Source organism: Centropristis striata, chromosome 18 (genome assembly GCF_030273125.1).
Source record: "Centropristis striata isolate RG_2023a ecotype Rhode Island chromosome 18, C.striata_1.0, whole genome shotgun sequence".
NCBI lineage: Eukaryota > Metazoa > Chordata > Actinopteri > Perciformes > Serranidae > Centropristis > Centropristis striata.
This window is the reverse complement of record NC_081534.1, coordinates 18,447,020-18,462,042: the sequence shown is the minus strand read 5'-3', so window position 1 is coordinate 18,462,042 and position 15,023 is coordinate 18,447,020. Positions and strand designations below refer to the sequence as shown.

The 15,023-nt window shown below is 41.4% G+C and overlaps 2 protein-coding genes across 2 annotated transcripts in view; both read right to left on the bottom strand.

Annotated features, from left to right (window-relative positions):
• The window catches only part of rd3 (retinal degeneration 3, GUCY2D regulator), a 41,986-nt gene extending 39,767 nt beyond the window's left edge, over positions 1–2,219 (bottom strand). The window contains exon 1 of the mRNA XM_059356655.1: positions 2,164–2,219. The gene's annotated coding sequence lies outside the window, so the exon portion shown is untranslated. The remainder of the gene's footprint in view (positions 1–2,163) is intronic.
• Positions 2,220–7,120: 4,901 nt separating this feature from the next.
• On the bottom strand, positions 7,121–13,977 carry slc30a1a (solute carrier family 30 member 1a). Its single transcript, XM_059356707.1, has 2 exons — positions 13,007–13,977; positions 7,121–9,789 (listed from the first exon to the last, which is right to left on the bottom strand). The coding sequence occupies exons 1-2, from the start codon at positions 13,578–13,580 to the stop codon at positions 8,873–8,875; spliced, it is 1,491 nt and encodes a 496-aa protein (XP_059212690.1). The 5' UTR covers positions 13,581–13,977; the 3' UTR covers positions 7,121–8,872.
• Between the last annotated feature and the right edge of the window lie 1,046 nt (positions 13,978–15,023).

Here is a 15,023-nt window from a genome sequence, read left to right as displayed (position 1 = left end):
TCTGGTTTCCTGAACTAGGATCCACTCACCCTGCTAGGAGTGGACTTTAATAGGACTTTAATCAAACTACTACAAATAAAATAAATACATTTTAATGATGCTGTAGTCAAAAAATATAATACATTGCCAGAGATAATTTTAGTCATTTTAATAATTCAAAATCAACATTTACTGTCACTTAGCAGATTTGTAAATTATGTTAATAGAAATCATAACTATGGTGGCATTATGTTGCTTTAGAACAAATCCACTGTTGCAAATTGGTTGCATATAAACATAAAGTCAGCAACACATGAGCGGCACAGAGTGGGGTCAGAGGTGGACGCACACTTTACTGTCTGTCATACAATGGGCGGCAGTAAAGGTGCAAAGAACAACTGACTTCAACAAAGAGCACAAAAAGAGAGCTGCCCCAAGCATGAACCGCTTTCGGTTCACATGAAAAGGGGACAGAGAGTGAGGAGACAGCAGCCCAGCAGCCCTGAGGAATGCTGGGTAGAGCCCCGTGCTTGTTGCCTTTGGAATGCCCCAGGGCCTCTTACATAAGTCCCGTCAGGCCGGCCGGCGGCGGCAGCTCCGTCAGCCACACATTCAGTCAGCAGCCACACCAGACTCCCATTGAAACTCAGCCACATATTCAGCCCTGTAAACGCTTCTTTACGCCGCAGAGAAGAGTTGTTAAACGCTGTAATTATGGACTTATGTAATTGCAGCATGACACTCCACAACTCATTCACGCTTGAGATTTACTTGTGACCATTATTACTGTTTAGATAGTCTGAGGTTTTGTAGCTGGACAGAAGACATGAGCCATAAACATCCTGTTGGTTTCACAGATCAACGTGTGTGGAGCTTTACAAACAAGCTGCGTGTTCCTGTGGTTTTTAATGACACATTTAAGTTTAAACTCCCACCACAGACGGGTTCCGGCTGAGAACATCAGTTATCGATAAAATGTAAAAACAAAAGAAAAAAAAGATGGCTTAAAAGTAATCTTTTTCTTCTATGGGCTCCTTGTTTCACTTGAGGGTTTCAATATTAAAATTATTTCTATTGTGACAATCAAGAGTGAATGGACCTTTTCTGAGGGAAATATTCTTCAACAGTTTATTTTGCAACTGAACAGCCCAGGCATTTTTGCCCCAACCGGCCCACAACAACTTATGACTATCTTATCTGACTATCAAACTATCTTAGTGCTCTCCTAACATGCAGATATACTAACCATATCACACCATATCAACACAACACTACATGTAGGCCTCATCTGGGGCTGGGCGACCAAAAGTCATATCCCGATATATTTAGGCTGAATATCGATATACGACATATAATCCGATATTTTTATGGCAAAGTGAGAGCAAATGTTCAGTCAAAGTCAAAGCCAAATACAACATGTCAGAAGTCATTTTTTTCTCCATAAAGTGCACATCTAAATAAAAAACATCTTAAAGCCGCAGCTTGCCTGGAGCAAGGATCACAGGGCAAATTTGAACTATATCGATATATGCAATATGGTCTAATTCCATATCACATTTAAAAATATGTCGATATACATTGTATATCGATATATCCCCCAGCCCTACCATCATCCCAGAGTGTCAATCAAAACACAGGAAGGCAGACTGGATAACTTTCACTCTGAAATGTATAAATATGCAATCACATGCAGCACAACAAAGCAAGGCCATAGGCCTGCAGGGAAATATGGAAGAACACACATTAACAGTACAATGGAAACACTGTAAAGTATATTCTACCAAATGTCCAGGAAACAAATGGTTCTCACACTAACAGCGACCAACATGTAATTATGACAATTGGCAATAGTATGTGTGGCAAACTGGTAATATAACGGAACAGTAACAAGCATGTTGCAGTGGCAGTCTAAAAACTAACCGACTAAAAAATAACCGTTAAACTCCATTCAAAGTGGAGGCAGCAGAAACTTTGCTCTCTTAAAATGCTTTTGCCCCCGTGGCTGCGCGCGCACCCAGTAGCCTACTGTTTGTACACAAAACACCCGTCTATACACGATACATTGATGATGTAGCAAGCAAACTACACATGCTATGTTCGAAAAGTTAGCAAGCTAACAAAATAAAGTTATTAACCTGACCTCATGATATAAGGGCCAGGTAGTGAACCATTTAACCTTCTTACCGCATGTTGCCGGTGCTGCCATCCACCTTTCTCGCCTAATTCCTTAAAGTCTACTTCCTCCATCATCACCTGTGCTGAGTCAGCTCCAGCTGCTGCAGCACTAAACATTTCACTTAGTTTAGCACATTTGGCAGCATCTGCCTGGAGGCCTTCTCGTTTGTTTTTCTCTTAATTTCTGCGCGACTCCTATGCGTCTGATTTTTATTTGTCTGTGCCCTGACTGATTGCTTGATTGACTGTTTGATTGATTGACAACCGATGGGCCCAAGGAGGAGGAGGGGCCTCGGCTCTAGGCCCGCCCTCTAACAGTTTTTTTGACCGTTGGCCAATGAGAATACCATTAAGGTTGTTCGGCCCAAAAAGACGTCACGGGCCATCACGTGATTGATTGATTGATTGATTGATTGATTGACAGCAGAAGGGGCCAAAGACACCTCGGCCCTCTCTGGTGTTACAAAATACAATATCACTGATGTAATACAACAGTTAAAACAAAAATAAGAGAACATCATCAGAACGGTAAACAAGCATTAGATAAAATAATAGATAAATTAATAGAACAAAAATTTAAATATGTGTAAAACATTAGAATTATTGCACAAATGCTAGTCTGTACATGTGGGTTTTTAAAAACTTTTTTTAAAATGATACACAGACTCAGCTGTTCTGATACTGAGGGGAAGCTTGTTCCACAGCGTTGGAGCTAAAACAGTAAAGACGTGATCTCTCTTTGTCTTGAGCCTAGACTGTGGGACGCTTAACAGCATGTGATTTTCAGATCTGAGGGATCTCAGTGCAGAGTAGGGGGTTAAGAGGTGAAATATAGAGTGGAGCTAGACCATGGAGAGATTTATAGGTGATTAAGAGGATTTTAAACTGAGTTCTGTAATGGACGGGGAGCCAATGTAACGCTGCGAGGATGGAGTGATGTGTTCTCTGCATCGGGTGTTTGTGAGAAGTCTTGCTGCTGCATTCTGTACCAATTGTAATCTAGTAATTGCTGCATCATTTATACAAGTGAACAATAAATTGCAATAGTCCAAGCGGGAAAAAGCGGGAGTGTGGTTGAGCTGTTCAAGTAAGTTTCTGGGGAGCATTGGTTTGACTTTGGCGATGTTTCTAATTTGTATGTAGCAAGACTGAACAAGACTTTTAATGTGCTGATTGAAGTTGAGCTGCTGGTCAAATATGACTCCAAGTTCCGAGCTGACTGTGTTGTGTTAATTGTTAGAGGTCCAAGGTGAGGGGAAACACTGTTAGAGATATGATCAGGGCCGATAACCAGGACTTCCGTTTTATCTGTATTGAGTTGTAGGAAATTGGAAGACATCCAGTCCTTAATGACAATAAGGCAGCAGTGCAGAGAGTCCAGTTTGCTGTGGTTATCCGGGCGAAGAGAGACATACAGCTGGGAATCAGTGATATAACACAGAGGTGAAGTGACGGACGATATGTCCTAGGGGCAACATATATAAACTGAACAGTATAGAACCATGGACTGAGCCCTGCGGGACCCCACATGACATGAGAGCTGATGAAGAGCTAAAGTTGTCCACAGTGACTCTGAAAAGAAAAAGTCTCTTAAGTAGGATGAAACCATGAATGAACCAGTTAAGTGCAGTCCCGTCTATGCCAACCATGTTTTTGAGTCTATTGAGAAGAATTGTGTGATCTACTGTATCAAACGCTGCACTCAGGTCCAGTAAAATGAGAATGGTGATATTTTCAGAATCTGCACTCATCAGGATGTCATTTGTTACTCTTAGTAAGGCTGTTTCTGTGCTGTGTTGTTTTCTAAAACCAGACTGGAGTTTATCAAATATATTGTTTCCTTCCATTCCTTGTAGGAGCTGCTTAGCGACCACAGGGGCTGAATAGAAGCCTGTTTAAGGTCGTCTGGAATCACGCCAGACAGAAGAGATTCATTTACAATCCTGAGAAGACAGGGGGCAATGATTCCAAAACCCTCTTTAAAAAACTAAGAGGGAAAAATGTCTGATTTACAAAAGGTAAGGTTAGTGTTGGCCACAATTTCAACCAGGTCTCTGTGAGTAATGGGAGTAAATTCGTCTACCAGTGGAGTGACAATTGAGGGCTTTGTTGTAGATGGAGGTGAGCTTGCAGGAGTAATTCATGTCTTGATATTTTCTATCTTTTCAATAAAAAATTTCTGAAATTTTTCACAGTGCTCTGCAGAGGTGGCACAGACAGTAGCTGGGGTGGGGCTTATTAAACTATTAATGGTGCTGAAAAGAAATCTGAGGTTGTGTGTGTTTTTTTACTAGCAACTAAGTTGGAAAAATATGGGAGTCTCTCCCTCTTTACCAGCAAATGAAATAAAATGAATAGCTCCTTCGTATGGAGTCTATGAACTTGAAGTTCTGTTTTTTACGTTCCACTCTCCTACATTCTCTTTTTAGTTCTCTAATATTATCATTTATCCAGGGCCTTGGGTTGGAGGGGCAACATGATAATAATAATACATTTTATTTGTAAAGCACTTTTCATTGTTAAAAGCAATCCCAAGGTGCTACAGAGTACAACAAGATTAAAAACAGGTTAAAAAGTCAAAGCACAACGATACATTTAATAAAAGGCCTTTTGAAAAAGGAAGGTTTTTAGGCCTTTTTTTAAAAGAGTCTGCAGTTTTTTGTGGAGCCCTCAGGTGGTCTGGGAGGGAATTCCACAGGTGGGGAAGTGGCTGAGCAGAAGGCCCGATCGCCCATATTATGGAGCTCAGTCCTGGGGGGGTGTAAGGTGTGTTTGTTTCCGGAGCGGAGGTTATGTGAGGAGTTCTTTGAGGTAGGGTGGGGCATTTCCATGGATGCACTGATGGGTGAGTAGAGAGATTTTGTGGTCGATCCTGGATGAAACAGGAAGCCAGTGGAGTGAGTGAAGGATGGGTGTGATATGGTCATATTTGACCTTAGTTTCATTGGGGCTATTTGGTCCAGAGTTCTCAGGCACACGGTATTGAACTGATTATCCATGTCATTTACATTATTGCATTGAGTAGAACAATCCTGAGCACTGAAGATAACAGCAAAGTCTGCAGCTGAGTTGTTATTCAGAACACGAGTATATGCTGTTTGCTTTAGACAAAGAGTCGCAGAAGTGCAGTTTACAGCAAATAAAACCATTTTATGGTCCGAAACAAAGTCCTTTAGACTAAAACTGAACTTGGAATCCCCAGCCAATAAAATATGATCATAACTAAGAACAGCAGATTAGATAAAATCAGAAAATTCCACAAGAAACTGACTATTTGGTTTAGGGGGGCGACAGATGGTGATACAGCACAGAGGGATATCCAGTTTGATTTTTAACATTAGTACCTCAAAACTGGAAGGTTTCTTTACTGAGATAAAGGTACAGTTTAAATTATACTTGTAAACTGCTGCATGTCCACCTCCCCTGCCACTCAGCCTAGGGGAGTTGAGGAAGGTGTAATTTGGAGGACATAACTCGGAGAAAACACTTGAATCGCCATTTCTAAGCCATGTCTCAGTTAATAAGAGAAAGTCCACGTTGCTGGTTTAAATAAAAATAATTTAAGACAAGGGTTTTATTAGAGAGGGATCTTATATTTAATAGAGCACAGCTAACCGGAGAGGTGACTTTGGATTCTGTCTTTCCACAAGTTTTTAGTGGATGAAGATTGGCAGGATTTATAAGGACAAGGAGAACATGGGCGCATATGGGCGATTCTGACAGGTATATGCATAGGGACAGCAGAGACAGTCAGTAACAGCAGGACCTGCATTTTTGGGCAAAAAACTTCTGTGACAAGCAGAGCGAGGATGCTGAGCATGGTCTTGCTATAGGGTATGTCAGTCGAGGCTAAAAGTTTTGAATCAGCACTTCCGTACTGGTTCTGTTTAGATGCAGGCCATCATGTTTGAATAGGTCGTGTCTAGTCCAGAAAGAGTCAAAGTGGCTGACAAAAGTGAGACCACAGGCAGTAGAAAAAAATGTCATCCAGTATATCATCGGCCCAAAAGACCTGCCGGCCCACCAGGCACTTGCCCAGTATGCCAGATGGCCAGTCCAGCCCTGAACTGAACTATAGTGCATTGTTCATTGAAAAAAAGAAAGTTTTAAGTAATTTATTGACCGAAATGACGTTACGACAAGCGTTTTGATTCTCCTGCATAGATGTGACCAATCCAAACTCCATTTAGAATACAAGCATTTTAAAAGTTATTTTTTTGTGGCCTTGAGAACATAGATTAAAGCATGAATTCACACTTTTTACGCATTGGCATCAAAAAGTTGTTTTTGGCATACTTTTGATCTTATTGCAACAAAATCACAGCAAAATCTGCATATTTTTTCCTCTTTTGTTGGTTTGTTTAGTCTTTAAAAAAATACTATAGCTACTTCACTGAAATAAAGGGTCTGAATAACCTTTACATTATACTGTGAATTATGTGTTGTAAAAAAAGGTTCGCTGTAGCAAAGTATAAAGCATGCATTTTAATTTCAGATAGATTTATGGCAGGAGAGTGAAATTACAGCTGTGTAAGTGCTATGAGTTATGGCGACCTGTGCACAACCTCTTTTTCTTTCAACCTAAATCTCCTCTTTAATCTCCTTCACAAGTCTTTGGCTAAAGTGGATTTAATAGGCAAAAGTCAACTACAGATCAAAGTTTGGATTGACGCCGTTAGAAAATGGAGTTAAAAGTCATTCAAGAGATTTAAAACAAAAACTAAACGGATCAAAAGCTACACTGGTTTCTTGTTGTTGGCTGCCTGTCAGTCTTTAGGGATTTATTTAGAAATTTTACTACCGACATTGTAACAGTATTTATTCAGTGTAATACATTAATGCCAATTAAACAACTTAAGACTATTTCAACACCAAACATATTTTTCACATATATTTTCACATATATAATTAAGAGTAATTTATTTTGACTGAAAACGTTAGTACAAATAAGGCAAATAAACACAAATTTGGGTTCATCAACTGTACCAAACAGCCATATCTTTTTTTTATTATTTCACAATGACACATTGGACAGGTACTGTAGATATATAGGATATCAAAAACACATCAGTTGACATGTCATATCTAAAATTAAAAAACACTTTTGTTGTCAATTTGCACATAGAGCTCAAGTCTTAAAAGACACAGAATAAAAGTGACCGAACATTACAAATGAAGGAACGCGTCAAAATACATTTCCCAGCACAAAATTCTATATTGCATACACATTTACTCAGGAGTGGAAATCAGAAACACATCAATGGATCACCAGTTAAATGATATCTGAGGTGATGAGGGAAAATTAATCAATTTCAAAGGCCACCATATGGACTTCAATTCAGCACACAGCCTGCTCAGCTGCAGTCCAAAGCAGAGGACTGAAAGCTATAAGATGAGTCATTCCCTACACAGTTATGAGTAATGTTGGGGGATACCAGACAGTACTGGTAAGCAGCAACTGGAGCTTTTAGTGGAGCTCCTGAAAGTCGAACACCAGGTCTCAGTTTGGTCATGCAAACATAGTAGAACGTCCTAGAACGATAAAAACTCCCACAGCATGGATTGTGACACGGTGCCGAACACATTCATGAGCATTTTGAATGAGAATCAACAGCCATCATCAGAAAGCTTTCCAGTACAGATTCATACAGAGAATGATGTTTCATTAATGGCATACAGTGCTCATTTCTTCACAACAGATCCAACCCTCTGGCTTGCAAGGCATCAAATTTATGAATGAACATTTAATTAGGTGACTGTGCCAACGCAAGAGGTTCAGTTACACCGTGTCTACCGTACTCAGTGCTATGTCCACAGCAGGTTTTTGTATTTAAAAAGGCAAGGTGACAGAGGTGTTGATACGGCTTCTGTATCCAACTAATGACTGCAAGTAAAAATGAGTCAAGGCCAGAGAAATGTCTTGAAACAAAATCATTATAAAATGTCACATTTGAAAAAACTGACTACAGCATAGATGGTCTGTCAAAAAATCTGAGACAGAAAAATTGCAAAAAAATGTTTCTATCATCCAAACTAAATATTACAAACAGCATCTACAGTGAGAAATAGATAATTTCTAATAACTTAAAATATTTAAATTATTATGCAATACAATACTCCATTTGGGGCCAGAGGGTAAGAAAATAGATCTGCTCAAAGCCTACATGGAAAAAAAAAAGGTAGACTCTTTGCCAACAGGTCCAAAGGCTAAACAACATAATCTAGTGATGTGTGCGCTGACTTGCATGTGTTGTGTGTGTCCTTTTGGAGGAAAGGACGTCTCTCAGGTCCCTCAGTCCTGCAGTGAGAAGCTTTGGCACAGAAACACCATGGGACGAGATGACACATCACAACACGGTGCTAATGAGGGACACTCATGCAGGCCTCGCTCCAGTCCTGGAGGAGATAAGGTCAGTGAACCCCAACATGCATCGCCACCATACTGCCAGGGCAACAAGAGAGGGGCTGAGTAACAGAGGAGGGGCTGGGAGGGAGGGCAGGAGGAAGGGGGTGAAAACAGGTATACAGAGAAAGGAAAGGTGAAAAGAAATGGCTCGAACGCATCAACACACAGGGGTTTTTGGGAGTATTTTTCAGCAATGACAGCGGGCAGTGACAGAATAAAAGCTAGGGAAAACCATTTCTTGTCAGAGCCACAGATCAATGATGATTTTAGCCTTTTCCAGCTTCTCCTCTGTTTCTCTCTGTCCCCTCCATCTCACAGAGACGACTCCACCTCTCTAGTGATGGTAACCTCAGCCTCTGACCGAGGGCGCACCTGAACGCCTGCGGCCTGCTCTGGGGTCTCGCTGATCGCCTCCAGGGCTGAAGCGGTGGCGCCAGCCTTGCAGTCACTGCTGGCCTTCTTATCAGAGCCTGTGTTCGGTTTGTCGGCAGAGCCGCAGCACAGCTTGGGAGCACACTGAGTCCGACAGGAGAGCTCACAGAGGGAGTCCCGGGACTCCGAGTTGAACGTGACGAACTCGGGCTGAATGGTGGTGGCGTGGATGCCCTCGTCGTGGAAGAAGTCCTTGATGCGCTTGGCCACCTCCATATAAGATGTGGGGTCGTGGCACTTGATGTGCGCCGTGGCGATGATGCGACTGCCAGCCAGCTGCCAGATGTGCAGCTCGTGGATGGCCAGGACGCCATCCAGACCTAGCAGGCGCTCGTTGAGCCGGTGCATGTTGATCTGCTTGGGCACAGTCTGCAGCAGGATGAGGGCCGACTCTTTTAGCAGTGGGTAGGTTGTATACAGCAGGATGCACACCATGATGATGCAGAGTATGGGATCCAGGTAGAGGACCCAGCAGGGGCCGGCGGTCTTCACGACCGACATAGTGGGACCTTCCATCAGGTCGACCAGCGTGTGATTGACATGCTGGTGGTCTGTGCTGTGGCTATTGATACACGGGTTCCGACATGTCTCCCCGTCTATGCAGGGCTGCCACACAAAGGTAAATATTATAGCATTGACGACCACAATGACAGAGCCAAGGGCATCACCCAACACATGCAGGAAGACGCCGCGCATGTTGAGCTGTCCAGATGGGTCGTGGTCGTGGTCATGGTCCATCTCCTCATAGTGGGTGTTGCCATTCATCTGCACCTCAGCGCTGTCTTTACAGCTGATTTCTAAAGATAAAAACAAAGCTTAGTTTAGTTTACTGGTAACTTTTAATAATCAGCATGGACTTTGACACGGAGATACTAAATCAGGATTCAAAATCAACATATAGATAGTACAAAAAAATAACAAAAATAGAAATATTGCTTTGACGAAGTAAAGAAAGAAAAACAATCCAACAACAAGCGCATGATTGTGCCAAAACAAAGCTGGAACTAATTAGCCAGCCCTCAAGGGGATTCCAAGAAGATGCTTTCAGTGGCAGCCAGTTGTTTAATTGCTCAGTTACATCATCTGGGGTCAAAGCACAAGTCCATTTGAAGCTTGACACAAAGAAGCCAGAACTCAGCCTGTTATGTTATCAGGCGACACGTGTTGGAGCTACCTCATTGAAAGTCAAGGGGATGATGACTAACAGCCCATCAAGTTGACGTGTTAGTGATTTTTTTAACTAACAATGCTCTGTCTTTCATTGTGAAAGACCATGAGTGACTGCGTCTGTGCTGTAACTTCTCTGAGCTGCAAACCATACCAGACAGCCATGCTGGATAATTTGAAAGGGAACTCCCAGCATGTGGGATCCTAAACGGTACAAAACACTCCGCAGTAATTCACATGAAGCAAATTCAATTAGTAATAGCAGGCAGCGTGGTAGCGTGCACAGCTCTGAGGGACCGGCACCTGAGCAACGGCTGCTCTCTCCCATCCCGGGATGCGGCTGGGTCATTCATCAACGGCTAATGGTGTGGCTGGGGCTGTCGACTCCATGGTTACACTGATATATGACCCAGTAACAGCCATTGGTGCATGGAGGAGGCGGTGGGGGGTGAAGCCTCCTTGAAACTGGCAGGGCCTAACAGTTAGGGGAAGAAATGGTCTTCTGTGTGGGTTTAACCCTCTAGTAGACCAGGATGAGCCTTTTGGGGTGGCATACAGGGCGCCACATGAATAAGTTTTTAAACCAGGAAATAGGTTGGCATTTTGGCACCCTGGGGTCTCTCCTCTCATACTCAATGAGGATTTTAAATAGGTTTTTGGTTAGATGCCTCAGATAAGGTCTGTTGTTAACACAAGCTTAAGAGATGTTTGTGTTTTGTTGTACAAAATAAAATACACCACAAGTTTTTATGTTACTTTAAAAAGGAGATTGCTAACAAGTGGCTAAATGAGACTACAGTTGTTGTCGGGGGCATTAAAACGTCTCTCTCACTAGTCCGCCTTACAGCCTCTAGTTGTGTTTTTCAGTGCTCTTCCAAACTCTTGTTGTTTAGGTTAATCAACAATTTATTAGGATACGGTTTCACTAGCTTGGCTGGTTACCTTGTCAGAGATCATCTGAAGCATAACGGTAGTGACATTAAAGTCATGCGTCCTTGGGGTAATTCTCGATAGAATAATGTTAGCTTTTTATTTTTGCTGGCTGCAATAACACTTAAAAAAACATAAAAGTGGTGTTCATTTGTGAAGATTGTCCTGCTGAACAAAATGTGTAAGCATTAGAAACGTGTGTTTGCCACAGAGCTTATTTTCTGCAACGATCCAAAATCCCACAGGCTATTTCTAAATAGTCAAAAATATGTCATTTTGTTTGCTCTCTATTTTTTTTTGCTCTTAACACGCAGATATCCAACTCTTATCTAACTGCAGCTAAGACAAAAGGATGAATGATTATTTGTTCATGCTTCAGGTTATGCATATTGTCTAAATCCACTTTTACGGTAATACAAAATAGATGCTGAGCAATAAGAATAGTGCAGGAGCACTTCAGGAATTCTGATCAAGGATGAGATACTGACAAGTTTCAGCTAGTCATAAACAGGTTTCTAGACTGAGTGTGACAGCCGCTTCTCACTTTCTTCATTACAAGAAAGATATCGTCTGAACAGTCATTTTTTTAGAAAGCCTGAAACCTAAAGCATTACCTGTTTATGTCACTGAAGGTATCTATGTTTCCAAGGAAACAATACCCATGAATAAATATCAGATAACAAAACACATTTGTCTAAATGCCACTGTCCTAGGAGAAACAATTAGGATTAGTCACCCAGACACACTGTCCTCAGGGTACGCTAAAGATATACGTATCTACTGTTATGCAATCTGGACTGCTCACAATGGAGACAAACTCTGGCACATACTGTCAACTTCAATGTTGGACACAATGAGGCTGGACTCACTTTGTACTAACATGCACTGTACACTTTAAAGAGTACCGTTCACCCCAATTATTTAAAAAAAAAGTTTTCTTCTTACTTGTAACACTATTTATTAATTTAGATTGTTTTTGGTGTGAGTTGCAGAGTGTTGGAAATGTCAGCAAGAGATGACTGACTTTCTCAAATATCATGAATTCGGTGGCACTCTGCTTGTGAGGCCTGGGACAAGTGATTGAGCTCATGTCCTATGTCATACCATACCGCATGTTGTGTTTCCGTGCATGTGTTTACATAAGAATGTCAACAACATTTTAGGACAACATGATGACATAAAAACAGCAGTGCTTTGCAGACTTTGGCGCAGCACCTAAGCAGTATATTTTCAAACTAAAAAACTATGCTGAGACATTGTTTTCATTGTCATTTCTGGTTGCACTGCTTCTTCCCTTTGGGTGTATTTGCATTACAGCACTATTATATTTTAATATGTGGTTTGTACTTCCCATTATAAGTTTTTTTTAGGGGTTGAAATTTTGCATTTCTTCCACAGTAGTGATTGGTGACCAAGGTGTATATGCAATAGAGCTGCAACTAATTACTTTCATTGTCAATAATTAGTTATTGTTCATTTAATCGAATAGTTGAACTGAAAATGGTCGAAAGTGAGATAAGATCAAATCAGTGTTTTCCAAAGCCCTAAATAAACTACACTGAGACATGTTTTTTTATTTAATTTGCATTATTACACTATTATTTTATCAGTGGCATTACACCTAATCAAAATGACATTATTTGTCACTTTTTTTTTCTAGTGCTAAAATGTGGTGTTCAGAACACACACACACACACACACACACACACACACACACACACACACACACACAAATTAAAACTGCTCACACCAGAACAATCGAGATTGTTAATGACACTACAGGTAAGAGGGAAAATGTGTATTTTTCTTCATTTTGGGGTGAATTGGCCTTTTAATGTTGAAATACATAATATTAGAAATAAGACTCTACAAAACAATGAGAACAGTTGAGAAAATGCTCCAGCTGTCCATTCTTACCATTTCTCGGTCTTGCTTCTCCCGGGCTGTTGTGATTTCCCACCAAGTTGTTGGTCTCCTCTCCTGAGGATCCGTTCCCAGCCTTCTGGGACTTGCAAGCTTTCCCCCTCTTGTTCTTGTTTCCATGAGAGTGACCCCCATGCGAGTGTCCGTGGCCTCCGCCGGCGTGCCCGTGGAACAAGCAGAGCCCGAGCAGGTTGACCAGGAGCCCCGCGGCACCGACCCCGGCGACCACGATCGGGTTATCGATCTCTTGGGGCTCGGTGAAGCGCTCGACAGCCTCCAGGACGATGGTGAAGCACAGCGCCGTGAGGAAGACGGCGTTGACCAGAGCCCCCATCACCTCCGCCCTGATCCAGCCGAAGGTGTTTTTGTTGGTGGCATGGGTTTTCTCGGCGAATCGCACAGCCACCAGAGCCACCACCAGAGCGATGACGTCCGACAGCATGTGAAAGGAGTCCGACAGCATCGACAGAGAGGAGGTGATCCGGCTGACCACCACCTCCACAATGAAAAACCCAAAAGTCAATGAGAGCATACATAGCAGCCGGACACGATTAGGCTCACAAGCCATTTTTAACTTTCCTCACAGTCCTTTGTCGAGTCAAGTTTCGAGTTAATGTTAAATAACCGTGTATTTAACGAGACTAGGTCCCCGGTTTCACGTCTCCAAGCTAATGGTTGAAGCTAACTGGCTCCCCGAGACAATACGATCGATGCTAACAGCGTCTTCACATACCGCTGTTATCCAGCGACGGCAGCATCACTCGGCTAGCTCTGAAGACAGCCACGGGTAAAAGAAAAACAATCCGGCAAACCAATTCTAGTCACCGAATAAAAGGACCGTGGTCGCCGGCAGTATATTCCAGAAGCGTTTGCCGACGAGCTCCGTTTGCAGACGGCTGAAACTTTGCACCCGAGCCGGTAAACTTTCCACACGGAACACGGCACCAAACGGGCACGCCCCGGGATATGTCTATTGGTGGAGAGAACACAAACTAGAATCTAATTGGTCTAATTTTGCAACTCTCGCAAATGGGCGGGGCGAACAAACGGTTGCTACGCACGCTAAAAGCAAATGTAATCTCGCGATAACTGCATTGAAGTCATCTGTTTATAGTGTAGTATCGGTATAAGCTATTCAACAAACAGAAATGTATTTTGCGCAGAATACCACAGTTATAATAACGTAAATCATGAGGAAAGAAAGGAAAATCGCAATTTGAATTTCTCTGATCTCTGATTTTTTTAAATAATGTATGTAAATGTTAAGTCGGACACTTTTTATTGGAAAGAATCACTTTCTGAATATTCAAGTAAATACATTTGAGGAAAATGGCAGAAATGGAAAATGTAGCTATATTTTCCCCAAATTACCTTTTTTTGTTTAAATCTATTTCCATGTGTATGCAACTTTAGTAGTATATATGTTTTGGTATGATTGCATTTATTTATTTATTTTCCCCAAATTGGTTCAAATTATACTGCAAAAGTATAGTAAAAGTAAAGAATAAAAGGAAACATGTATGTAAATAGAGGAACACTGGGCCTTTACTGCATTCACCCTTTTTATTGATGAATTTAAAGTGTTTCTTATCAGTGTGGGTGATCCAATCAAAAAACAAAGGTCATTAGCAGCCAGTAGCCTAGTAGTATTTTATATATATAAAGTATGTATATTTCTATGTTTATAATGTCTTAATTGTCTGTCTATAAATAAATATATATATATATATATAATCTCTGTAACTTCTGTATCTTAAGATGCTGTGACAAGTGAATTCCCCCTCTGTGGTATAAATAAAGGCTCATCTTAAAAAGTGTCTCAGTTTATCTCAGTGGTGGAACGAGTACTTAAGTAAAAGTAGAAATACTAAAGTCTGAATATTATATTATTCGTCACTTACAAATAATATAATAGCATTTTAATGTTGTGATTTGTCAATGGTGAGCATATTTTATCCACTTTTTACACTACTGAGTAGTCAGTAGTAGTATATCACTGCATTACATAATG

Bases quoted from the DNA above. Each gene is read 5' to 3' on its own strand.
- slc30a1a (XM_059356707.1), bottom strand. From the start codon at position 13,580: ATGGCTTGTGAGCCTAATCGTGTCCGGCTGCTATGTATGCTCTCATTG. The intron at 9,790-13,006 runs GTAAGAATGGAC...TTTTATCTTTAG, and splicing joins AGAAGCAAGACCGAGAAATG to AAATCAGCTGTAAAGACAGC.